The sequence below is a fragment of the Phocoena phocoena genome, chromosome 8 (assembly GCF_963924675.1).
Source record: "Phocoena phocoena chromosome 8, mPhoPho1.1, whole genome shotgun sequence".
NCBI classification, from domain to species: Eukaryota; Metazoa; Chordata; class Mammalia; order Artiodactyla; family Phocoenidae; genus Phocoena; species Phocoena phocoena.
The window spans coordinates 66,363,488-66,389,407 of NC_089226.1; the positions used below are offsets into that span (position 1 = coordinate 66,363,488).

The 25,920-nt window shown below is 35.0% G+C and overlaps 1 protein-coding gene across 3 annotated transcripts in view; it reads left to right on the plus strand.

Moving 5' to 3' along the window:
- Positions 1-25,920, plus strand: part of USP47 (ubiquitin specific peptidase 47) — a 120,696-nt gene that overhangs the window by 46,878 nt on the left and 47,898 nt on the right. For all 3 annotated transcript variants that reach the window (XM_065882696.1, XM_065882698.1, XM_065882697.1), the window contains 7 exons: positions 113-316; positions 3,876-3,989; positions 5,399-5,537; positions 10,674-10,770; positions 15,077-15,222; positions 15,775-15,854; positions 17,812-17,961. In XM_065882696.1, coding sequence (XP_065738768.1) covers positions 113-316; positions 3,876-3,989; positions 5,399-5,537; positions 10,674-10,770; positions 15,077-15,222; positions 15,775-15,854; positions 17,812-17,961 — 930 coding nt within the window. The remainder of the gene's footprint in view (positions 1-112; positions 317-3,875; positions 3,990-5,398; positions 5,538-10,673; positions 10,771-15,076; positions 15,223-15,774; positions 15,855-17,811; positions 17,962-25,920) is intronic.

The following is a 25,920-nucleotide window of genomic DNA, read 5'->3' on the forward strand; positions in this document are numbered from 1 at the left end:
TAGTATTCACACAGAGAAAATAGTATTTTGTGGGGTTTTTTTCATTTAATCATAGAAAACATAATTATATATATATATTTAAAGATAAATAGTATATTTTTTTAAATTTCAGGTAGAAAATGCTGCTGAAGAACCAAGAGTCTTATGTATAATACAAGATACTACTAATTCAAAGACAGTGAATGAACGGATCACTTTAAATTTGCCAGCTTCTACACCTCTCAGAAAGCTCTTTGAAGATGTGGCCAACAAAGTAGGCTACATAAATGGAACCTTTGATTTGGTGTGGGGGAATGGAATCAATTCTGCTGATATGGTAAAACTCTAAACTGAAAGCATCTTCTCTTAAGCTGCTAATAATATTATAGTCATTATTGTTGTTGTTTTTAATAGTATACTAAATCCTGGAACCCTTCTTAATATTGTAAGCAGGACTATAGAGTCTGTGCAACTTGATATTTGGATCCTCTTCATCACTTTACTTTCATTCTAGATTCAGCATTTGATTATCTTAAAGTTTGCACAATGTCATTTCATTAGTTTTTTTATTCATGTAAGATGATTATCATAATATTGTGTCATCTATGGAAAATTTTCCAACATTTACTGAATGGGATATTCATTTTAAATATTTAAGTGAAAAAAGCAGGATATAAAATCATATGTATTTTATAATCTAATTTTTGGAAAAGAAGAGAAAGTGTATATAGAAAGAAAAAAGTAATAGAAGGACTTACACTCCAATATTAACAGAGATTATGCACCAGATAGAGTGGTAAACACCTGAACAGGAAGGTTGGTGGTATCATGACTTCAGCTTCAAAGACCTCACAGTAAAGTTTTAGAGACAGGTATATCAAAAAATAATTACACTAAGATGTTTTATGTATTATTAAGTATGATTTACTAGTTTGCTGTAAGTGCAAAGAGGAGGCACTGACCAATTTTGCGTGGGAGAGTGGCAAAGGGGACTGTTGAGTTGGATCTCATCTGTATTTTAGAATAGTATTCTAAATAGTCTTTTTTCTTTCCTCTCAGTCCAAATTCACCCTGCATACAATTGCTAGAATTATCTTCAGTCATCTTAAATCATAGTACTCCTGTCACCTTCCAGTTTAGAAATCTTTAATGACTGCTCACTGCCCTGATTAAAAGTCATATTCCCGGGCTTCCCTGGTGGCACAGTGGTTGAGAGTCCGCCTGCCGATGCAGGGGACACGGGTTCGTGCCCCAGTTCGGGAAGATCCCACATGCTACGGAGTGGCTGGGCCCGTGAGCCATGGCCGCTGAGCCTGCGCGTCCGGAGCCTGTGCTCAACGGGAGAGGCCACAACAGTGAGAGGCCCACGTACCACAAAAAAAAAAAAAAAAAAAGTCATATTCCCTAAGTTAGCATTCAAGACAATTGGTCCTTTAAATCTAATCTTAGCTCTCAGATATTGGACTAATTTATTTTCTTAACACAAAATTTCATACTTCTCTATCTCCATGTTTTTGCTTATGTTACCTCTTCCTGTCCTATACCATTGCTGCTCTTAAGTTTTCCAGGAAAATACCTTTAAAGGCAAATGAATGTGTATCCTGATCGTATTTGGAGGACATAGTTTTAATTGGCTCTGCAGAAGAATAAAAGGTGTTGGGTGTTGCTTGATTTGCCTTTAAAATTGATGATATTTTGCCTTCTATTCCGTAATATATTTATGATTTTTAAAAATGTAGAACTAGTGTTTTTAAATGGGAAAAGAATCTGAAAACGAATAGCTATATGTACAACATACGTATAATCGAATCACTTTGTTGTACACTTGAAACTAACCAACATTGTAAATCAACTATAAGATAAAAAATTTTTTAAAAGTGTACTTACAAAAAAACAAAACCGTAGTGTTTTAAATTAGCCAACTTTCCCCCTCTGAAATTGGGCAGTAAAATTGGTAGTCCAACAAGTTATACAAAGAGAAATGATATTTAATCTGAAACTTTGAATATTCTCTTTTACATTACTGTATAACTTCTAGTGTTGCCTCTTTTTCGATTTAAAGGTTAGTTCTATACTGTCGGCCCAAGTCCTGTTTAGCTCTTACTTTTAAGAAGCCTTACTTGATGTTTCTTCATGACACTTTAAAAGTAATCTTTCTCTTTGTTCTCCTATTGCACTTTTTATTCTGCTATGCCACTTATAGTCTTTTTATTATAGTTGTTATTCATTTGTGTCTTCCCCCTTGATAGAATATATTTTGATGTCTAGGACCTCATAGTATTAGTTTTGTATCCTCCAAAGATACTATCCCTAGGCACTCAAAAAGTGTTTGTTAAATTTACATCTGCTATAGTACTATGCCAGGATTAACTATTTTTCTTTCTTCAGCTGTGACTGTTCTTAAGTACTTAATTTTTGTGTCTTAATATGCCTACCGTACATTTCTATGAGTATACTCTTACCTGCTTACTGTACAATGCTGCATGTATGCTTCTTTGAAAACCTGATTCATTTATCTACTCACCATCTCATACACACAGACACACATTTATTGAGGTAAAACCCCTGTGTGTTTTAGCTGTATCATCTGATCTTTTATACCTGAGAGACGCTGAGAGATCTGGTTCCTGCCAGAGAATATAAGGGACCCAAAGATACCTTTCTTCCTTTCAAGTGGCTTCTCTTAGCTTCTGGTTCTCTGTCCTGTTTTTCTCATGGATTTCTAGATGTGATCCAAAGTGAGATTATATGTTTATTTTATTAACACTTATTTTGTGCTTACTGTGTAGCTAGTATTGTTCTGATACTAGACTTTATACAAATATAACCTCATTTAATCCTTTTAACCACACTGAGGTAAGTGCTATCCCAGCTTCATAGGTGAAAAAACTGAGTCATGGGGAAGTGAAGTAACTTGCACAGAGTCACACAAATAGCAAGTGGCAGAATCTCTTATAGTTAATTTTTTTGTCCTTAATACCTATGCTTCTATATAACATTCATTTTGTAAGAAATAAAGGCATCTCCATAAAGTAAGTCCTTCTAAGGAGATATTCCTCATGTCTTTGAAACATTAAAAACATTTCTTAATGAACAAAATAGTTTTAAGACAAAAGAATAGGGCATTCATCCCATCCCTCATTTTTCTCAACAGTGGACTGGAATGTTGGGTGAGTATGGCTTGGAGCATGCAAAGCTCTGTCTCTCATCCACCAACTAGAATGTATCAGAATGACAGCCAGGGTTTAAATTGCCTACCAGATAAAAGAGTTAGGTGAAGACTAAACATGTTAGATGTTTAGTTTTCAAAGGAGTGATCACTTCTATCACCCTGGGATCCTCTGAATCCTGACAGTGGACTTGAAATAGGTATCATTTACTAGGACAGGCTTTTCCTTCGAGGGTCTTTCTGAAGGTGCCCATTTTTCAATGTTACATAATTATTTGGGTTGGGTTGCTTAGTGTGTTTCCTTATGTGGGAATTCTCATTATATTCCTATATCAAAACATGTTTTTACAGTTTTTAGTGATATAAAATAATCTTTAGTTAATTTTCATGAAAACCCATTGAATACTATATTGCATACATTTTAGAGAACATCAAAACAAATGTTTACAATACTTTTTTGTGTAGTACTTCAGTTTTTTAGATGTTGGGAAATGTGAACAGCTGGGATACTTGTCAGTATATGCCCTGTCACTGGGCTTAGCCATCCCAGTTCCTGAATAAATGAGTTAATTCCAAGCCTAGATTAACAGAATTTCTCAGAATCTTCATTAAAAAAAATACTGTTTAAGCCCAATAATTGTAGGTATGTGTCTATTTACATATTACTTGTTTTATTATTATAATTAATGTTTCTCATAATCTGAGATATCTTATTTTATGCTTGTAGGCTCCACTGGATCATACCAGTGACAAGTCTCTTCTTGATGCTAATTTTGAGCCAGGAAAGAAGAACTTTCTGCATTTGACAGATAAAGATGGTGAACAACCTCAAATACTGCTGGTAAACTCATTAGAAAGCCCTATAGTCATAATTTTTGTGCACTGTCACCTACTACTTGGGAAGCAGTTTTCCAAAGGAAGGAGGAGAGATGTGTTTTGCAATTTATGTATGATAAATTATTTTTCTGTTTTCTGTTGGCTTTGTATGTATGTTAACATGGTTACACTGGGCATCCATAGCACTTTGTGTATATAGTCTCTTGCCACACTGAGAATCACCACTAGAACAGGGATGGGGATGGGTCTAGGATCTCCTACTGTGTTTCAGTGGCCTTTTGTTTGGTTAAGCATTTGCTTGGTTGGTGTAAATCTTTGGCAGTTTTGCCCAGGTTTTCTGGTAGAGGAACAGAGCCCCAGAATTATCTACTCTGCTGGTTTTGCTCCTACTCCCCATCCACCACCCCCCCATTTTTTTTGGAATGACTAGTTTGTAAAGTCTATGCTTTATTTCTGTTCTTTTAGTGTTTGCTGCAATTCATATTTCAATAGCCTTTCCTGTCTGGTTCAGTGGCTTTAGTGATCGTCAAATCTAGTAACTCCCAATTTGAGAGAGATTCATTGAAAAAACCTGGTCTGATTTACCTTGCTGCTTTACAGACTGAGGATACTCACAGAGTTTATGGACTTTTTCAGAACGCTTCTCTTTAATGAAGCTTTCCTCAGGAGAAGTTCTTCTGTTTGATGCTTTTCATTTAGAAGTCTGTTGTGAATTAGAATGCCTCTCTGGACAGTAGACAGTAATTAAACACAGGACATCCATACAGAAGCAATGCCAGAATATGTTCTGACTTTCCTTAATCTCATTGTTTATTTTTATGACATCATGAGAAGATTTTGATTAGTCTGACATTGAAACTAAATTAGCTATTAATTTGGGGATTCATGTTTTAAAATGCTTAGTAATTAGTCTTCAGCTCTTAATTGCTTGTGCTGATTTTATATCCCTTACTCCTTTTGGACATCTTCCTCATTAATAGGAAGTTTCTTATTGGAGACAATAGGAGACTATCCATTTCATTCAATACTTATTGAGTGTCCCCTACCTTTCAGGCCTACTTAGCAAGGGTGATGTAAAAATAAATGATAAACTCTGTCATTAAGGAGTTCACAATTGTACTCTGATTAATTAGTACCAGAAATCTCTCTCATGTAAACAAAATTTGAAAAAGAATTAAATAAAATTGAGAAAGTAAGAACTTTGGAAGGAGACCTAAGCATTTTTCCGAAGTGTGTTATATTGGGCATCTTTCAAACCTTCCTACAGGAAATAGTGAGGGTATATACTTTGAATGTCTTGGTGGTACCAGTAATGCCTTGTCTTTTTTTCATTGCCTCAGGAATTAGTATGCCTTTTTTCATTGTTTTAGCAATATTTACCACTCAGTAAATATTGGTTATGCTACATTTTAGGAGGATTCCAGTGCTGGGGATGACAGTGTTCATGACAAATTTATAGGTCCACTTCCAAGAGAAGGTTCTGTGGGCTCTACCAGTGATTATGTCAGCCAAAGCTACTCCTATTCATCTATTTTGAATAAATCAGAAACTGGTAAGATATATTATTGTTGTCGTTGTTGTATTTTCATAAAATCATAGGGCATTAATCCAGAGTAATCTTAGCAATCTCAAGCCTAATCTTCTCATTTTATGGATTAGAGAAAACAGACCCAGAGCAAGATCACTAGTTAGCAGAAGCAAAGTTAGAACAAGAATGTGGTTTCCCTTTCCCTCAACCCATTGTTATTTTTACTGTATTGTTACTGCCATTATTTAGTAAAAAATATTAAATATTGGATTTTGAAGGAAGACTTTTTCTGTTTGATAATTTTCTATCTTGAATTTAATCTTAAATTTTTGAAGTTGACTTCCTCTGGAAAGGAATGTATCTCCATGTGCATTGGAATAGACTATGGCAGATACTTTCATGTGGAAACAGATGGGCCAGGCTTATTTTATCAGAACTACTGTGTTATCTTCTAGTTTAATCTAATCATATAATTTTAAAATTCCTGTTAGCTTTTTTCTGAATATGTTTAAACCTATATTTTTGAACTTTTTTTCAATTTATTGAGCTAATGGAATTGCTTTATTTATGCAGTTTTATGTTTATATATAAGACTGGTTAATTGCCTGAAAATATAATCTGGATACTTCCACATATCATTTTATCTTAAAACAACCATTTTCAGTAAGTAGTATTCGTGTTAAAAGAAATGGAAACAGGCTTAGAGAAGCCTTTGATTATATAGCTAGTTAATGGTATTTCATGTTAGGTATGGCTTCAGAGTGTTTACTCTTAGAACTGTAAAACAGATGACTGTAAATATTAGACACAAATATCTATTATAAAAAGAAAACTGTAGAGTAATATTGTAGATACTGTTTTAATGTGTTCTGTAATCTTCCACTTATATTTTGTAATTGAAATGTAGAATAATTTCCTCATAGCTAATCTTTTGTACAGGCTTAATGGTGTATTTGTTCTGAAAATGGTAAAAGCTGGTCGTGTTTGATATTTAGGATCATTTATATCAATAGAACTTTTTGCAGCAAACTACCAAGAATAAAAGAGAATGACAAAGTATCTTTTCTCATTATACTGTCTAGAGTATAGTGACTCCCAAATTTTTATTTCTTTAAAAATCATTTTGAGATACTTGTTAAAAATGTAGGTTCTGAGGCATTACTCCTCCAAATACTAAGTTAGTTGCTCTGCAGTAGACTGGATAAATTGCATTTTTAAAAAATAGATACCCTAGGTTATTATGAGATAGTTGGAATACTTAGAGAAAGTTCCAGATTTAACAAGTCAGGATTCTTGAAATTTTTGCTGTGTATTCTGACAACCAACTCAGTCCTTATGCAAGAAGTATTTACAGAACTCCTACTTTGTGCTGAGTACTGTATGGCTCTCTGATGCCTGTAAATTCCTAGAGACTAAAGCATACTTTAAAAAAAAAGTTCTCCTATAATACGAATGTAATACATGTTCATTGTCGTATTGTAAAATGAAAAAAGTGGAAATCACTGACAGTACTATTAGCAGAAACTGCTTTAATGATTTTGCTTATTTTTGTCTTATCTTTCCTTCATCTGAATGCTTTTAAGAAAATGGGGAAATCATGTTGCGAGCAGACTTTTAATATATATTTTTTTGTGTAATACTATATGAAGAGCATTTTTCAATGTTATTAAATAGTATTTTAATTTGGGTTTTAAGTGGCTGAAGAATAGTGTTTCATTATATGATTTAGATACTTAAACTGTAATTATTACCTATTATGATGAACATACTTATACATAAGTTTTCATTTTCATCTGTGATTATTCCCTTAGAGTAAGTTCCTAGAAATTGAATTACTAAGTTGAAATTTATGAAAAATATTTTTAGAGGACTTTGATATACATTGCCATGTAATCATAGTTTTCATTCCCAACTATTGTTCCTCATACAGGTGTTTTCTCTACCAGTACATTTTCCTCCAGTGTTCTGGGGTACTGCCTTTGTGAATTAAAATAATCTGTACATGGGCTTCCCTGGTGGTGCAGTGGTTGAGAGTCCACCTGCCAATGCAGGGGACATGGGTTCATGCCCCGGTCTGGGAAGATCCCACATGCCGCGGAGCGGCTAGGCCCATGAGCCATGGTCGCTGAGCCTGCGCGTCCGGAGCCTGTGCTCCGCAACGGGGGAGGCCACAACAGTGAGAGGCCCGCGTACCGCAAAAAAAAAAAAAAAAAAAAAATCTGTACACATCCAAAGAAGCTGGGGTTCAAAAACTGTTCTTTTTAAAAAATATTTATTTATTGTTTATTTGCACCAGTTCTTAGTTGTGGCACACAGATCTTTGTTGCTGCATGCGGGACCTTCATCGTGGCACGCAGGATATTTAGTTGTGGCATGTGGGATCTTTTTAGTTGCGGCATGCGGGATTTAGTTCCCTTAGTTCCCTTAGTTCCCTGACCAGGGATCAAACTCAGGCCCCCTGCATTGGGAGTGCGGAGTCTTAACTACTGGACCACCAGGGAAGTCCCAAAAAGTGTTTTGTTACTGACTACTGAATTTGCATTTTCCTTAAGAAACTATTGTAAATGTACAAAATGTTTCTATTGAAAAATGCTCTCATGATTTCAACTCAGGGCTGTAAAACATTTCTCCATAATGCAGTGAGGCTGAGGACTTAACATATTCTTTCCTGTCTCCCTTGCCTACCAGCTGCTTTGGTAGCCAGCCACTGTTGATAGGAGATGGTTGGGGGTCAGGGGGACTTTAAGGAATAAGGAGTGGATTGAAGGCTGATGTGGACTCTCAGGTGATGAGAAACCACATGACTGAGGTATTTCATCATTTAAAACCGAGATATCTTTCCTTGGGCAGTTTCTTTCACAATTCTTTTTGTTTTATTTTATCTACTTTAGGAGTTGGCCAGTTTCATTCTACTTCATTTGACCTGTTCGAGTTCTGGTTCATTTTTTGTTGGTTCTATTCAGGATTTCTTTCTGCATTTGCTCTCTGCAGAATGGCATGTGTTCTTATGTTCTTCTCCCTTAACTAGCTTGTACTTACAATATTGATTCATAACTATTTCAGATAGAGGACCCACTTGATAACATTTATCATTTGAAATTTGCTGATTTAGACAATGCATAATGACAAAAGATTTCTATTCAGTAACATTTTATCTTACTAATCTCACTAAAACCTTCATACTTTTAGAAAATAGTCGTACATTTATTTGAAACACTGTTCATTCTGTTTAAATATGGTGCTGAGTCAGGTACAAAAGACCATAGGTTTCTATATGATTCTTATTGCTAGTGGTAAAGTAAACAGCAGTGGCAAAAATTATTACTCCCTCCTTCCCTTAAACCCCTCCCCCGCCACCCTTTTTTAAGCCCAGGGAAGGGAAACAAAGTCATAAATAAATGATACATGATTGGTCTTAAGGTACACAAAGAACAATAGCAGTATTCATTTACCTTTTAAGGCTGCAGGTAGAGTAGTTGTCCCTGACTGTTGAGGAATTGGGGGAAGGAGATGGAGAAGAAGGGAAATCCCAGCCAGCCTCAGCTGAGAAGAATGTGCAGAACAATCTGGTCTCCTTGCTTGAGTGCTGTCGTTTATGGGAAAGAGTCCGTTTATATAACCTAAGAATGAAATAATGCTTTTTATTATTAATAATCAGTCCAGATATCTTACAGATTTGTGTTACTTGTAAGTCACATGCACTTCTCCCTCAAGTGCACCTGCTGCTATGCTAAGTAGTAGGATAGGTAGAGAAATCAGATTTGACCCCTCCCCTCACAGTCTGTTGGGAAGCCATACAGGTAAATAAACAGTTATAGAACAGAGTAGGACAGGGTGTTGTGAGCACAACTCAGATGGGGCATGCTGGTTAGGAATTGAAGCAGTTTATAAGTATATAACAATGTAAAGTAAATATATAAACATATATACATAGTATTCTTAAAGATGAAAGGCACTAGAAATCAAAGCTGGAACCTTAGTCCAGAGTGAACGATAGGTAGCTACTTGTTCTCTTCTTAGAATTGTACAAGTGCAGATAGCATGGAATCTATTCCTCTTTTCCACAACTGACCAAGGTTCACTGTGCATTTGTTGGTCCTTTCATCACCTTCATTAGCAATATAGTTTATCCACAGTGTTTACCATTTCTTAAGATATTTTTGTTAATTCTTGGGAAATTGACAAAGTATTTCAAAAAGCTTCAGTGAAAGCCTTTGGCACGTATTGAGAAAAGATTTACGTTTTTTTGAGATAACCAAGTCTTTCAGTATTAAGTGGGAGTAAATAAGTTTAATTATTAAGCAATGTGTTTACCACATTTTACTAAAATAATGAGGTATAATAAAATGATGAGGCTGATTTGTGAGCTATGTGTACCTCATAAACTGGGCCTGAAGTCTCCTTCAAAGGAGAAGTTCCGAAAATGTTCTCAACAATGGTAGCCAGTTCCAATTAGGTATATAAAACTAAGTACTTAAATAGTTCACTTGACTTTTGAATGCATGTAAGCTTCTCCTTTCCTTCTCCCCCTCTCTCGGTTCTCCCCTACCTCCATCTCTGAGTTCTCTTCTTACTTTAATAGTCACTCTTTGCATAGCGTGCTGATCTGTGGGATTTCATACTTCATGGGTGTGTTAAAACAGTGGAAGTCACTTTGAGTTTGTATACAGTGAATTTATCTCATGTTGTTAATTCTTGGTAGAAATTGGTTTATGGGGCCTGATGACTGGGATAACTGGTTCGGTACTGTCTTCATTTGTTGGGTATATATGATGTTTAAAGTGAATATGTTTATACTTTTCCATTTTAATACACAACTTTTAGATTTGGTGAACAAAGATGATTTTTGTCAAAAAATACTTTATTAAACATAACCCTCTTAAAGTTTTATTAAATGCTATGTAATATCCATGTGTATCTCTGAACGTATAGCAATATGTCCAAAGATCCTGACTTTTTCTGAGAAATAAGGTTTACATAGTGCACATATTAGCAAAGAGGTCTTTCTTAGGTGCTGTTGAAAAAATTGAAATAATTTCCAACTGTAACCTTAACCTCTCAATTTTTACCGTGTAGTAAACTCTTGTTAAGTTTTCTTTTCATTAATTTTTTGATGTAAATGCTGATTTATGTATATTTGTGTGTGCTTTTTTTTTAAAGGATATGTGGGATTAGTAAACCAAGCGATGACTTGCTATTTGAATAGCCTTTTGCAAACACTTTTTATGACTCCTGAATTTAGGAATGCATTATATAAGTGAGTATTCAAAAAAATTCTATAAATAAAATTGATTTAAGAATGAAAATATAGTTTTTAACTAATTAAGTCTGTCTTCCTTCTTGCACTTATTTGTTAAGTTTGGGGCATCTCTCTTAAAACATACCTTGAGTAGTAAATAAGAAAAGGATCTTATGAGAGACAGCATATGAAAAATTTGTGGGGAGAGAGAATCAGAAGTGCATAGACAGCAAAAGGATAAAATTGATAAGATTTATGTTTAAGATAAATTATTGTATTTAAGCTTCCTCACTTTTAGCTTTAATGCCTTTGTGAAGAAATAAGTTATCTGTTTTTGGAGATAATCTGGATGTGTAAACCATATTCTTTTTTCCTCCACCTCTCAATTCAAGAAACAAAGTTGTATTTTTAAACTTGCAGATGTTGTTTTTTAATTAAAATACAATGCAGCTGTTCCGGTGTTTTGTGTGTGTGTGTGTGTGTGTGTGTGTGTGTGTGAGAGAGAGAGAGAGAGAGAGAGAGAATGTATTTTTTTTTTTTTTTAATTTATTTAATTAATTTATTTTTGGCGGTGTTGGGTCTTCGTTGCTACGCACGGGCTTTCTCTCATTGTGGCGAGCGGGGGCTACTCTTCGTTGCGGTGCGCGGGCTTCTTATTGCAGTGGCTTCTCTTGTTGTGGAGCCCGGGCTCTGGGTGCGCGGGCTTCAGTAGTTGTGGCTTGTGGGCTCTAGAGCTCAGGCTCAGTAGTTGTGGCCCACGGGCTTAGTTGCTCCACAGCATGTGGGATCTTCCTGGACCAGGGCTTGAACCCGTGTTCCCTGCATTAGCAGGCGGATTCTTAACCACTGTGCCACCAGGGAAGCCCGAGAATGTATTTTTAAAAGAATGTATATATATCAGATACTTTAAAATGCTCTATGGAGGAAGTCCATATTTAAATAAACCCTAAAGTCAGACATTTATTTTTATGAGTATCCTATTATAATACATTTAATACACTCTCACTTTGTGTATTTCTTTACAGTATACATAACTTATTTTTTTAAGACATTTTAAAGTACAAATAAACTGACTTTTTTCTCCTTTTTGTGTTACTTTTGAGTAACATCTTTGTAATTACTGTAAATATGTGTTTAAACTATTTTTGGAACTTTGATTATTACAAACAACATTATATTACCATGGCATTCATATGTAAGCTCATCATCTGAATTTACTTGTAAAAATTGGCCTTTTTTTCATTCAGCAAGTATTTGTTACCTAGTGTTTATATGCTAGGCATTTGGTAGAGAGAGATGAAGTTAGAAGATCTTTGTTTTTAAGTAATTTACAGATCTCTTCACAGTAGCAATATATGTATGTATAAAATAGTTTAAATAACATTTAAGGATGGCTAAATACCATGAGAGTTTAGAGAGAAGGGAGATTAATGAAACTTGGAGAAGTGGCTTAGAAGAGCAAGTAGAACTTGAGGTAGGTCCTGAAGATAGGTATGGTTTGGCCAGGTAGAGACGAAAAAGAGGGCCTTGTAGACAGGAGGACTTTAAAGAGCAAAACTGAGTAATAGTAAGTGCTACCTAAATGTTTGTTATTGTTAGTTTGTATCAGGTACTGTTCTGAGCACTTGACATATAGACTCATTTAATTCTCATGGTAACTGTATGAATTATTGAATACATGCTGTTATCCACATTTTACAAAGGAGGTAACTGAAGACACAGAGAGGTTAAATAGTTTGCCAGAGGCCACACTGCTAGAAGTAGCAACCCACTAGATGCCAGAATTTCCATTACCCTGTTCGACCTGTATTGTAGTTGATGCCACTAAGTGCGATATATTGCAGGGGCCTCTAGGAGATCTGCTTAAATGGAGTTTTTGTCAGAAGAAGATGGAAGATGAGGTTAATAGATGAAATCTAGAGATTGTCCTCAAAACTAGAACAAACTCAGTAGTCCATGATAATGTGCCTTCTCTGGGGAGTGTTACTTAGGAACAGGGATCCCAGGAGCTTAACCATGAGTTCCATCCTGGAAGAGGTCCGTAAACATATAGCTCTGTGGAGAAGAGTAAGAGCATAGCCAGATTGATTGATTCAGCAAACATATGTTGCACACTTATCGTGTGCCAAGCACTCTTTTAGGCACAGAAATTACAGTGGTGAATAAGACAGAGTCCCTCCATTAGACCTTCTCTAGGTCAGCCAATAGAATGAGCTCATTTCACAGTCATGTATGCCATGAAGAAAATCACGGCAGTATGCAAAGAATAACTGTCAAGACGTAGAGTGAGTAGTTAGGGAGGGCCCCTCTGAGGAAATACCATAGAATAGACTTGACAGGAGTCAGTCCTGTGAAGATACAGGAGAAGAACATTCAAGGCAGAAGAAACCGTAAGTGCAAAAGCCTTTGATGAACAAAAATCCATTGTGACTGGAGCCCAGTGAGTGGAGGGGGAGTGAGAGATAAGATTAAAGAGGATGCCTTAGAGATTGTAAAAAGAGAATGAAGCTTTTTGCAGGTGGAGAAACAAAGTCCAAGAGCCTGATGGTGTTTCATAATGTAGAACTAAGGAAGGAATGGCTCCTTTAAGAAGCTGGACCTCGCTGGGCTACAGACAGGGTAGCACTAGCATGAAGGATAGAGTTCTGTTTGTTTATTTTCTTCACTTGCTACATAACAGCCGGAGAGAACCTACCACTTTAGGTGTGTAGGCATGAATTATAGAAAATTTCAAAATATTAAAAAATAGTGAAATAGTATAATGAATCCCTCTGTACCCATCACCCAGCTTTGGATATTATCAACTCATTATCAATCTTTTTTGTCTATAATCCTCCATTCTGATTATTTGGAAGCACATACCCAATCATATCATCGGTAAATTATATCTCAGGTCACTGCTAAGATTTCCCTGATGGCTTCATAATATCTTTTTTAAACATTCTGTTCAAATCATGATCTAAACAAGGTCTGTGCATTGAAATTGATTGATAAGACTCTTAACCTAGAAATGCAAACCAAAACTACAATGAGGTATCACCTCACACCGGTCAGAATGGCCATCATCAAAAAAAATCTACAAACAATAAATACTGGAGAGGGTATGGAGAAAAGGGAACCCTCTTGCACTGTTGGTGGGAATGCAACTTGATACAGCCACTATGGAGAACAGTATGGAGGTTCCTTAAAAAACTAAAAATAGAACTACCATACGGCCCAGCAATCCCACTACTGGGCATATGCCCTGAGAAAACCACAATTCAAAAAGAGTCACGTACCACAATGTTCATTGCAGCACTATTTACAATAACCAGGACATGGAAGCAACCTAAGTGTCTGTCGACAGATGAATGGATAAAGGTGTGGCACATATATACAACGGAATATTACTCAGCCATATTGAGTTATTTGTAGTGAGGTGGATGGACCTAGAGTCTGTCATACAGAGTGAAGTAAGTCAGGAAGAGAAAAACAAATACCATATGCTAACACATATATATGGAATCTAAAAAAAGAAAATGGTTCTGAAGAATCTAGGGACAGGACAGGAATAAAGACACAGATGTAGAGAATGGACTTGAGGACACGGGGAGGGGGAAGGGTAAGCTGGGACAAAGTGAGAGAGTGGCATGGACATATATACACTACCAAATGTAAAATAGATAGCTAGTAGGAAGCAGCCACATAGTACAGGGAGATCAGCTCAGTGCTTTGTGACCACCTAGAGTGGTGGGATAGGGAGGGTGGGAGGGAGATGCAAGAGGGAGGGGATATGGGGATATATGTATAGGTATAGCTGACTCACTTTGTTATATGGCAGAAAGTAACATACCATTGTAAAGCAATTATACTCCAATAAAGATGTTAAAAAAAAAAAGACTCAACCTATTAACTTTTAATCCCCTTCGATCTTTTTTCCACATTGCAATTTATTCCTTGAATATCAAAAACTGATGGCATTTGTTCTATAGTTTTTCACAGTTTGGATTTTGATGGTTGAGTGTCATTTAATATTCTGTTCCCTGTATTTTTATGAGTTAATAACTAGGACAAGAATCTTGACCAGATTCAAGTTCATCAATTACTTTCAAATGACCTTTGCCTTTTATTCATGTTGCCTTCTTATGTCTTTTCTTGTGAAAGTCTAACTTTTTTCTAAATTTATGCATTAGAGAAAGACTAATGTTTCATTAGATATTAATAGCTTCAGTTAATATCCAAAGCCCTCAGAGTTAACATCTTAACATTTGTTATGATAATATTAATTATGCTTTAAAGAATAAAGATATTTTGTAGATAATTTGCAAACATTTCATTTCAATAGGTGGGAATTTGAAGAATCTGAAGAAGATCCAGTGACGAGTATACCATACCAACTTCAAAGGCTTTTTGTTTTGTTACAAACCAGCAAAAAGAGAGCAATTGAAACCACAGATGTTACGAGGAGCTTTGGATGGGATAGTAGTGAGGGTACCAATTCTCTTATAATGATAAGTATTTGTAATAGTCAAAGGAATTCTGAGACCGTATTATAAACAAATGACACATATTAACATCTTAATTAACTTTACCTTAAACCTTCTGATTGCTTTTTGCTTGCATTTAAAAATAACTTATTTTTAAAATTTAAGCTCTGAGGCATAAATTTTTGATCAATTAAAATTTTCTTGTAAAGTAAGTTTGGTTATACTCTATTTTTATGTACTCAAGCTAAAATTTTAAAAGGGTGTTGGCTTAGATTTTTATTATCATATTTCTTGACTCTACAGTGAAAAATAACAAAAATAGCAAATATTGTAGCACTATAGAGCATATGCTATTTATAAAGTGATGAGCTCTTGTGATTCTTTTCCTTGTGATTGCCTTTTTATGACTATAATGTATATTTTGTATTCTTCTTAAATTTAGCATTATTTTATGTAGACTTTTCCATACTTCTGACAATTTGCTTTTAAACAACGAGTTAATGCTACATTACACTAAGTTAATAGCTCTTTTTAATTAAATTTTATCTTAAAATAGCTTGGCAGCAGCATGATGTACAAGAACTGTGCAGAGTCATGTTTGATGCTTTGGAACAGAAATGGAAACAAACAGAACAGGTAATTTATCTCTCAGGTTGAGGGGAGTGTTTTCTAATAAATTATTCATTACCTTACAGTGACTTTATTCTATTGGAATGTTTTAAAACTTGGGCATTAGTCCAGTTGTCAAAGTACTGACAGTTTCCTCGTCTTTAAAATAAGTTGGGCCCTGTGATCTAGATGATCTCTTTTTAGCTAAGAACTAGGTAATTCATACATGTGTGTGTGTTTTGGGGATGATTTTTGGACAGTATTTTCAGATATTTGCTAAGTAAATTAGATGGCTTATCTGTTACACTTTATAAAGTATACATTGTAAAGTATATTCATCTAGCATTACCTTCTTTTTGACCAGTCAGATATAGGCATGCTTTTGACACTTAGGATCCTTGTTAATCTGACCCTATTCTTCTTATCCAGTGGAAGGAGGAACAGGTTAGAAGTGGGAGAATATTAGATATATCATTGGGGTGAGACATAAGGCTGAACTGGATGGGGCTCAGGACTCAGTACAGAGGAGGGTTTATGCTAGGTGTAGTGATAGAAGATCACTAGGGGTAAAAAAAGGGGAAGAATCTGGAAGGTAACCTGGAGGATCTACTCTCTGATTGGAACTATTATGATGGCTTGGACTAAAGTTTTTCAAACTAGATTGTGATCCATTCACTTATGAAATCAATTTAGTGAATCAACACCAGCACTTTAAAAAAAAGGAATAAAATTGAAAAGTATAAGAGAAGCATCACATAAGTAAGGGTAAGTATTGTTTTATGCAACTTTTGTTACAGTTATATATATTGGGTTGCGGTGTAAATTATTTTCTTACTGTGGATTGCTATCCAAACTGCTTGAAAAACACTGGATTGAAACACTTATAAATGCCCTCTCAGGTAGAGAAGACATAATCAAATATAACTGGGGCAGGTGAATGAGGAAAGCTTCATTAAATAAATAGTATTAGAGTAGACAGTTATGGTGGATCCTAATTTGAAGGCTTATGAATTCTAGATACTTGAAGAGGTATAAATTTATGAAAGAGGTAAACTGTAATATGCTTTCCCTCTTATCTGTTCTTAAGAGATATTGGAAAAAATTTTAAGTTCATTTAGTGATCTAGTTTCTCTTCATTATAGGATTGTATTTTCATAACTTTATGTAGATGGTATTGGGGTGTTTCTTTTTCATAGGTCTGAAGGTACCCTTCTCGTTACATCCCTATGTGGGTCAACACTTCTATTAAGACCAGCTAGGGCGTTCCTTCTGAGCTCCCAAGTTTGGGTACAAGAATCTTGAGACAAGACATTCACATAGAGGGTCCTTACTTAGGGAGTTACCTGCCTCCTTTGAGCCAGAATAGCCCCAGTTGGCTAAGTTTGGGGAGTAGGTGAGAGATCCATTCTTTTAGGTGAGGATATTTTGAGGGAGATGGAGTTTAAGATTTTTTTTTCAATTTCTGTACATTTAAAAAATTACAGTATATTTTTTCTTAAAATTGTTTTATGTATATTACTGAAAGTTAAAAAGTTTTATTTGTACCTTGAGATAGAGGATATGATTTTAGGAATCAGAATATTGCGAAAGTGGTGGTAATATATGTAAAGCTATAAAAGTAGCCAGTTGTTTAGCTGTGTGATTATCAGTATGCCTAAAATAATGTTATGATGTATTCTCATCCTAATGAAAAGATAATACGGGGCTTAGTAGTGAAATCAGTAATCAACTTATCAACAAAACACATTTTAATAGTGGGATTTTTAGTAATGTGAGAATTGAAATAATTTTTGCACATTCTTATTTTGTTTTTGTTAAACCTTTATTTTTTTCTGTAGAATTTAGATTAGATAAATCTTAAAGCTTTCTAGAACTTCAACAGTAAGAATCAATATCCTTTTGAAAATCATTCTAAAAGGCATAAAATATTGGTAACTTACTTTTAAGGAATGCTTTAAAAAATATAAATGTTCTTATTTTTTAGGCTGATCTTATAAATGAACTGTATCAAGGCAAGCTGAAGGACTACGTGAGATGTCTGGAATGTGGTTATGAGGGTTGGAGAATCGACACATATCTTGATATTCCATTGGTCATCCGACCTTATGGGTCCAGCCAAGCATTTGCTAGTGTGGTGTGTACCTTTCAGCTGACTGCTTGTGTATCCATACACAGAATACATAATAGCACAGTGGTATAATATATCCTAAGGTAAGTATCATCCTAGATACACCTTCTTGGGTTGTTAGACATTCCTGCATTTAAACTAGCAAGATCTAGAAGATTTTTGACCCTTCAGTGAGTCCTAATAGTGCATGTATAAGAGGGGAAGTATATGCAAATATACTGCCTCATGGCTCAATCTTTTATTCTTTCTTAGAGATGACTAGATTATTTTACTTCCTTTTTTTTTTTTTAAAGCTCTAAACAATCTATTTTATGAATGGTACTTTTTTTTTTTTTTCTGGCCTTGCCGTGTGGCTTATGGGATCTTGGTTTCCCGACCAGGGATTGAACCTGGGCCCTTGGCAGTGAGAGCATGGAGTCCTAACCACTGGACCACCAGGGAATTCCCTGTAAGTCTACTTCTGTGATTTTTTTTTTGTTTTGAGGGTATTGTTTTGTTCCATTGGAAAAATAACCTCTGGTTTTTTTGACAAACAGAGGCCACATTTTTTAAAGAAGCATCCCTATTCTAAAATTTAATTTTAAAATGACCCAGGTATTATATAACCACAGATAATTTGAAGACTCAGAACTATATATAATTAACTTAGTTACTTATATATTGAGTATCAAATTGGGTGATTAAGATTTTCTCATTCCCCCTTTTGTTATCTATTTTTAACTGCGTTTTGATAATTTTATTATTGCATTTTATTCTTATGTTTGTGTATTGAATTGCTTATACAAAGGGAGAGTCTTGGAAGGAGTTAATTTGACATTTAAAATTAGAGTTCAGAAACATTTATTTGAACCTGTTATGAGCCAGGGGAAACTTTCAAAGCTAACTAAGATATCTGAAAAAGTAGAATTTCATCATGATGTTGCTTTGGATCTTACTTATGCTGCAGTCAAGCCGATGGTGGCTGCAGCTAAAATCAGTGTTCTTAAAGCTAGTCCATACTTTAGCCTCTAAAATAGTGCTACAAGTATGGTTTAGTACTCTGGCCTCTAGGACAATTGATGCCCTTTCTTTTTTTCTCCTATTTTTATATGACTTAAGGAAATAATCAGCAAGAAGTTATGGAATCAGTTAGTGGGGATCCAAAGGAAAAGACTTTCTGGATAGTGGAAGATCAGGCGTCCTTTGCTCCACTGTTTTTCAGTCAGCTTCCTGAATAGATTTGAAAAATTTTGTTAAGTGCTTAATAGTACCCTTTGTAAACTGCCACTCTGGGTATATGAGATTGGCATTGCTTTGAGTGGCTAGTTTTATTTTTCATTTTTGTTTTGTTTTTACTTTATTTATTTTGACAGTTTAAGGTAGAAGTGACATACTGAAAAATCATTAACATATGTGTTTCAGTGACTTACCTCCTAGCTTATTTTAAAATATTGGCATTTCTTTAACAAAATATACTAGTGAAATAGTCAGTAGTCCCAAGTGATGTACACTATTTTTTCTACTTTATTTATGAAAGTATTTTTTATGTAAGATTTTTCACATATATGTTCAGTTTAGTTTTTCCTTTTTTTACATATTTATTGAATGTTGAGAAAGCTAGTTTTATTTGTGTTATGTTGGAATCTAATATTTGAGTATTCAACAAGTATAATTGCATAGCTAAATCTATATGTTGTAATTTATTCACCTGCTAAATCGTCACCACTCTCTTCAGTACATTATAGACATAGCAGTGGAATGATTTGGAGGACATTTTGGAGAAGTGAAAAAAGTCACATTTCTAAATGGAATTCTCCAAATTCTCTTCTGCACTGATACATGGATGACGGTGGTGGTGGTGGTGGAGATTATTCAGTGGGAATTGGAAGTTACAGCTATGAAGCAGTATGTGAGCAGGTTTATAACACACATGCGCTAATAGGGCTTGCAGAAGGGAACCTAAACCTTCCTAGACTTTGCTGGAATCTCTTGAGGGAAATTGCAGCAGGTGAAACTACCCAAGATAGGGGTTCTAAGGAGGATACTACCTTCAGAGAACTTTAGTTAGAGGTAAGTGGTTTCCCTTTATTTTCTGAATTCAAACTTATAACCTACACTTGTTAAACTGCAGAAATCATCATACAGCATCTAAATTTAGTGTTATATCACTGCTTGCCATTGTGTATTTTGTTAGTTCTATGTGTTTTAAAAAGAATTTGGTATAAATGTGGATTGTAAATGTCTAGTTAAAAGAAGCATTATAATATCTCATTCAAACTCGTATAATATTTGGCCTTAATTTGAGTTGAACTCTTTTAAAATTTATTTTTCTACTTTTATTAAGGGTCTCTGGTATGTTTGCCGTATTGGCTGTGTATACATATACACATAAACATACTTGAATACATGCACACATATATACACACATGTACTTACGTACACATACAACATTGATGGTTATATGTTCTGCTTATTATATATTCTGTTTAGTGAGCCATAATACTATAGTTATGTGTGTTCCATGAGGTTAACACCTGGTGTTTAATTTCAGATAATTAAGTGTGAAGTTCTGTTAAAAATGAAAGTTGTTTTTTTAAACTTCATCTGAAACATCCAATTTCTATAGTTGTTTTATCTCCATGTTTTATCTCCAAACTTGAGAATAATATTTAAGGTTAAATTAGAATGGAGTTGCCACTTAGTTAATTTATCATTATAACATCTGTAATCAATTTTCATGGTTATTTTTCACCGTGATTGATAACAGACTAGTTTTTAAGTAAGTGCTAGGAATCACATATAGTTTTTTAAAAAGCTTTTCATCCTAATATTTCTTTGTTGAATCATTTCTTAGTTATTATAACTATAATATTTATTAAATTTCTGGTCTTCATTCTACCTGGCCAAGTAGTGAAAAGGGTTCTTCTGGCATTCTGTCTCTCAGATTGAGTTCTATTCAACACTAGTCTCCAATGAGATTTAATAGATGTTTGGGAGAAGGCTTCTGATTAAATAAATATGGGAAACTGTGTAAATGTAATTCTCTTTGGGAAGTTTACAGTGCATATTTAATTTTAAATGCCCTGAGTGTTCCTGTAGTAGAGAAATTTGTTTAACTGGGTTTAACCAATCTTATATTTTCTCTGTGGGACATGTCAGTATTTCAAGAGACACTAGGATTCTAAGGAACATATTTTGTGAAGCTCTGCATTAAGGTGATTTAAGGAAGTCTCTACTTTGTTACATTAACATTTATGTCCTTGGGACCTTGGGGGGGGAGTGAGAATACTAAAATATATGTTATAATTTCCTGTTGTTTTACATAGTTTGTTATTAATCCTGAAAGATTATATTAATCTTTTAAAAAAACTTGATTCTCAGTAATTTATTAGGTAATTACAACCTTTTATTTTCACTGATTAGAGCTATCTGCATAAAACCAATCTCTCTGAACTTTATAATCAAAGAAACCTTGAATCTGCTCATTGCCAAGCATATTTGAGAATGTATTATTATAAGAAGATACTCCTAAATACATTCTAATGATACATAAAAATTGGAAATATTTTTATTGGTGAATTATGAAAACATTTCATAAACAAAAATGATATAGCCTCATGTTTGACATTAGGGAAGCTTTTCTACTTAATAGTAAATTTTATTTATTTTTAAATTTTTTTAATAGTAAATTTTAAACACTATCTTGTTATAGATACCCTTTGTCATGTATTTACTGAATTGCTTATTCTGTGGCAGGCACTGTTCTAGAGCATTTATTTTAGGGTAGTTTTATTTTCTTTTGGGATAAGTACATTTAAGTATCTGTTTATTATGACAAAATGTCTGAAATTGGATTTAGCTGTATAGTTCCATATAGTGTCTTTGGAAAGATCAGATTATGTACTTGTTCCCTAAGTAAACACAATTTAACTATCATTTTAAAGTTTTGAATAGAAAATTGTTAAATTCATAAATATTTACAAAATTGTAAGTGTTCCAAGTATTTAGTGTACACAAGTTTATATCATAAGTGCTACCCTGATTTAAAACGTAATTTGAACATTCTTATATGGCTGGCTTAACCACATAACTCATTTGGATGGTAGAGTAGTCCAAATTTGTCCAAATATGTAAGTATCACATAAAGAAAACTCTCTTCCACAGACTCTATCCTCATTTTTCCAGGAATTTGTGTGGTTGGACGTAGTGGGAACCAGTTTAAAAAGTGGGGACTTCTGCTTTCAGGATGATGGAGTAGATGTATATTGCCCTATTCCTCCCGCTAAAACAACTGAAAATCTTGAACATTATATATAAAATAAACATAAGAAGACTAAAAGGTGGAGAAAAGGCATAAAGACTAGGGACCTCAGGATTCAAGGAATGACATGGGGTGAGTTCCCTGGGTTTTCTTTTTGCCTAATATATCCCAAACTTGAAGATGATGGCAGGCTGGAAATAGCAACTGACACAGACTAGTAAGCCTGCTCTCTCTAGCCAAAAGACTAGGAAAGACAGAAAAGGTAGCCAGTAACTGCTATGCTCTAGCCAAACACTGCAGAAAGACTATGGCCCCAACCCTAACCCATGCCAGCCAAGGCTGAGTGGGGAGCCTAGACTTCCACCCTTACGAAGTTGTAACAAGGCTCTCCAACCCCCTGCTGGGGTGATTTCAGAGAAGATTGAGTAGGGAGGCAGGAGTTTCTTCCCTGCTCGACAGTACTGAACCTCCCCACTGCCATTCTCCCTTTCCCCTGGTTAACTGTCATTAGAGACCATGTGGGGAGCCTGGCCTTACACTCCCACCTAAACAGTAAGGAGGTGCTCCTTTCCCTTCCCACTGGAGTAATGTTAGAGGAGGCCTAGGTGAGAGTCAGGACTTTCACCGCTTCCCAGGAGTAAGGAGGCTCTCTCCCTCCTACCTGTGGTGTCGGTGGAGGCCACAAAGGGAGCAGTAATGAGATACTCCTGCTGTCACAGCCCAGGTGGTGTCAGCGGAGGCTTACTGAGTAGCCAGAATCCCTACCCTTGCCAGCAGTAGTGAGGAACCCCTCCCCACCGCCAGTTTCAACATTGGCCAAGTGAAATTGGACTTCTACTCCCACCTGGCAGTAACTGGGCAGGAACCTTTTCCCCAGCTGGAACAGTGTCAGAGGAAGCCAGCTAAACTGGAAGATTTAAAATAGGGTCCAGAATATCGTAATACCCCACACATTAAGATTTCAATTAAAGAAATCATTCTGTATTCTGAGAACCAGGAAAATTTCATTTTGAATGAAAGAAGAGAATCAAGAGACATAAACACCAAAATAACAGATGTTAGAATTATCTGACAAATATTTTAAAGCAGGCATCATAGAAATACTTCAGTGAGAGTTCCTAAACCCACTGGAAACAAATGAGAAAATTGAGAGTCCTGGGGAAGAAATAGCAGGTATAAAAAAAAATGAAATGGGAATTTAGAACTGAGAAATGCAAGAACCAAACTCAAAAAGTTAGTGCATAGGCTCAACAGCTGAATGGAAGAGACAGTGTATAATCAGTGAACCTGAAGATAGAACAATAGAAGCTACCCAATCTAAATAACAGAGAAAATAGACTGAAGCGGGGATAAAGATCCTCAGGGACCCATGGGACTATAACAAAGGGTCTAACATTTGTGTCACTGGAGTCCTGGAAGGAAAGGAAAAAGAAGGCAGGGCTAGAAAAATGAAGAAATAATGACTGAAGACTTCCCAAATTTGGCAAAAGGCATAAAGCCACAGGTCCAAGAAGCTGAGCAAACAACATAAGCCAAAAGAACTTTACATCAAGTTCAATTATAGCTAAACTTTTGAAAACTAAAGACAAAGAAAATATCTTGAAAGCAGTGAGTGAGAAAAGGTACTGTTTCTACAGGAGAAAAGCACTCTGATTTCTCATAAGCAGATTTTTCATCAGAAACTATGGAGGCCTGAAGGCAGTGGCATATTTTTGAAGTGTTGAAAGAAAAGACCTGTCAACTAGAGTTTTATACCCAGTGAAAATATTCAGGAATGAAGGGAAAATCAAGACATTCTTAGATGAGGGAACACTAAGAGAATTTGTCACTAGCAGACCTACCTTAAAAAAATGGCTAAAGAAATTTCTCTAAATAGAAAGGGAATGATAAAAGGAAGGTATATTGGAACATTGGGAATGAAGAAAGAACATAGTAAGCAAAAATTTGGGTAAATACAGTAGGCTTTCCTTGTCCTCCTGAGTTTTCTAAATTATGTTTGATAGTTGAACCAGAATTGTAACACTGTTTGATGTGGTTCTAAATGTACATAGAGGAACTATTTAAGACAATTATATTATAAATGGGAGAAGGTAAAAAGACATAGAGGTAAGCTTTCTGTACTTCACTTGAACTGGTAAAAGGATGGGACCAACAGACAGATAAGTTTTGTGTATGTAATGTAATACCCAGAGCGACCACTGAAAAAGAGATAAACTCAAAAGCACTATAGATAAATCAAAGTAAAATTAAAAAAAATTTTTTCGGTCATCCACAGGAAGGCAGAAAAAATAAAACAAACCAAAAATTTTAAATAGCATACTTATTTACATGTAAATGGTCTAATTATACCAAATAAAAGGCAGAGATCAGCATATTAGATTAAAAAAAAGTGACCCGATAGTATGCTAGCTACAAAAACTCCCTACAGTATATTGGTATAGGCAGGTTGATAGTAAAAGGATTGAAAATGTTATACCATGTAAACATTAATCAAGATAAATGAGGAATGGCTATAATAATATCAGGTAAAGTAGACTTTGAAGCAAAATTACTAGAGACAGAGAAGGGCATTATCTAATGATAAAAAGGTCAATCCATCAAGAAGACAGCAATCCTAAATGTGTATGTACCAAGTAACAGAGCTGCAAAATACATGATGTGAAAGCTGTCCTACCTGAAAGGAGAAACTGACAAATCTGCCATTATAGTTGGAGACTTCAGTGCCCTTCTCAATAATTGATAGGTAGAATCTCTAGACAGAAAATTAGCAAAGATATGGAACTTAACAATACCATCAACCAACAAGATCCAACAGACATTTATAATATGGTCCACTCAACAACAGCAGAGTATAACATTCAAGTGCCTGTGGACTCCATACTAGGGTAGACCATATCCTGGGCCATGATACAAACCTCAATTTAAAAGAATTAAAATCATAGAGTATATGTTATTCAGCCACACTGGAATCAAATTGGAAATCAACAGAAAGATAAGTGGAAAATCACCAAACATTTGAAAACTAAACAACACACTTAAATCCATGAGTCAAAGAGAAAGTCTCAAGGGAAATTTTTTTAAAAATACTTTGAACTGAATGGAAATGAAAATATAACATGTCAGAAATTTTGAGACACAGCTGAAGCAATGCTACTGATAGGGGAACTTAGAACACTAAATGCTGCCCTTTAGCAAAAATTCTTAACAGTAGAAAAAAGAGGGATTGTTTTGAATCAATAATCTAAACTTCCACCTAACCTGGAAAAAAGAGCAAAAGAAACCCAAAGCCAGCAGAAGGAAGGACATAATAAAGAAAAGGACAGAAATCTGTGAAATTGAAAACAGAAAATTAATAAATGAGAGCTATTATTTGAAAACATCAGTCCAATTGACAAACATTTAGCAAGACTGACAGAAGGGGAAAAAAGATAAGAAAAAATTTTCCGGTATTAAGAATGAAATTAGTACCCCTACAAACCTTGTAGATATCAAAACGATAGTAAGGGACAACTCTGCAAACATAACTTTGATAACTCAGATGAAATGAGCCAATGCCTTGAAAAGCACAAAGTACAACTCATCTAATATGACTTGAATAGCCCTATAACTCTTAAGATATTAAATTCATAATTTAAAATCTCTTAGAAAGAAAATCTGTAATGGATTTTGGAATGGTTTCACTGGAGACTTGTACCAGGCATCTTAGCACAGTGAACACCAGTTCT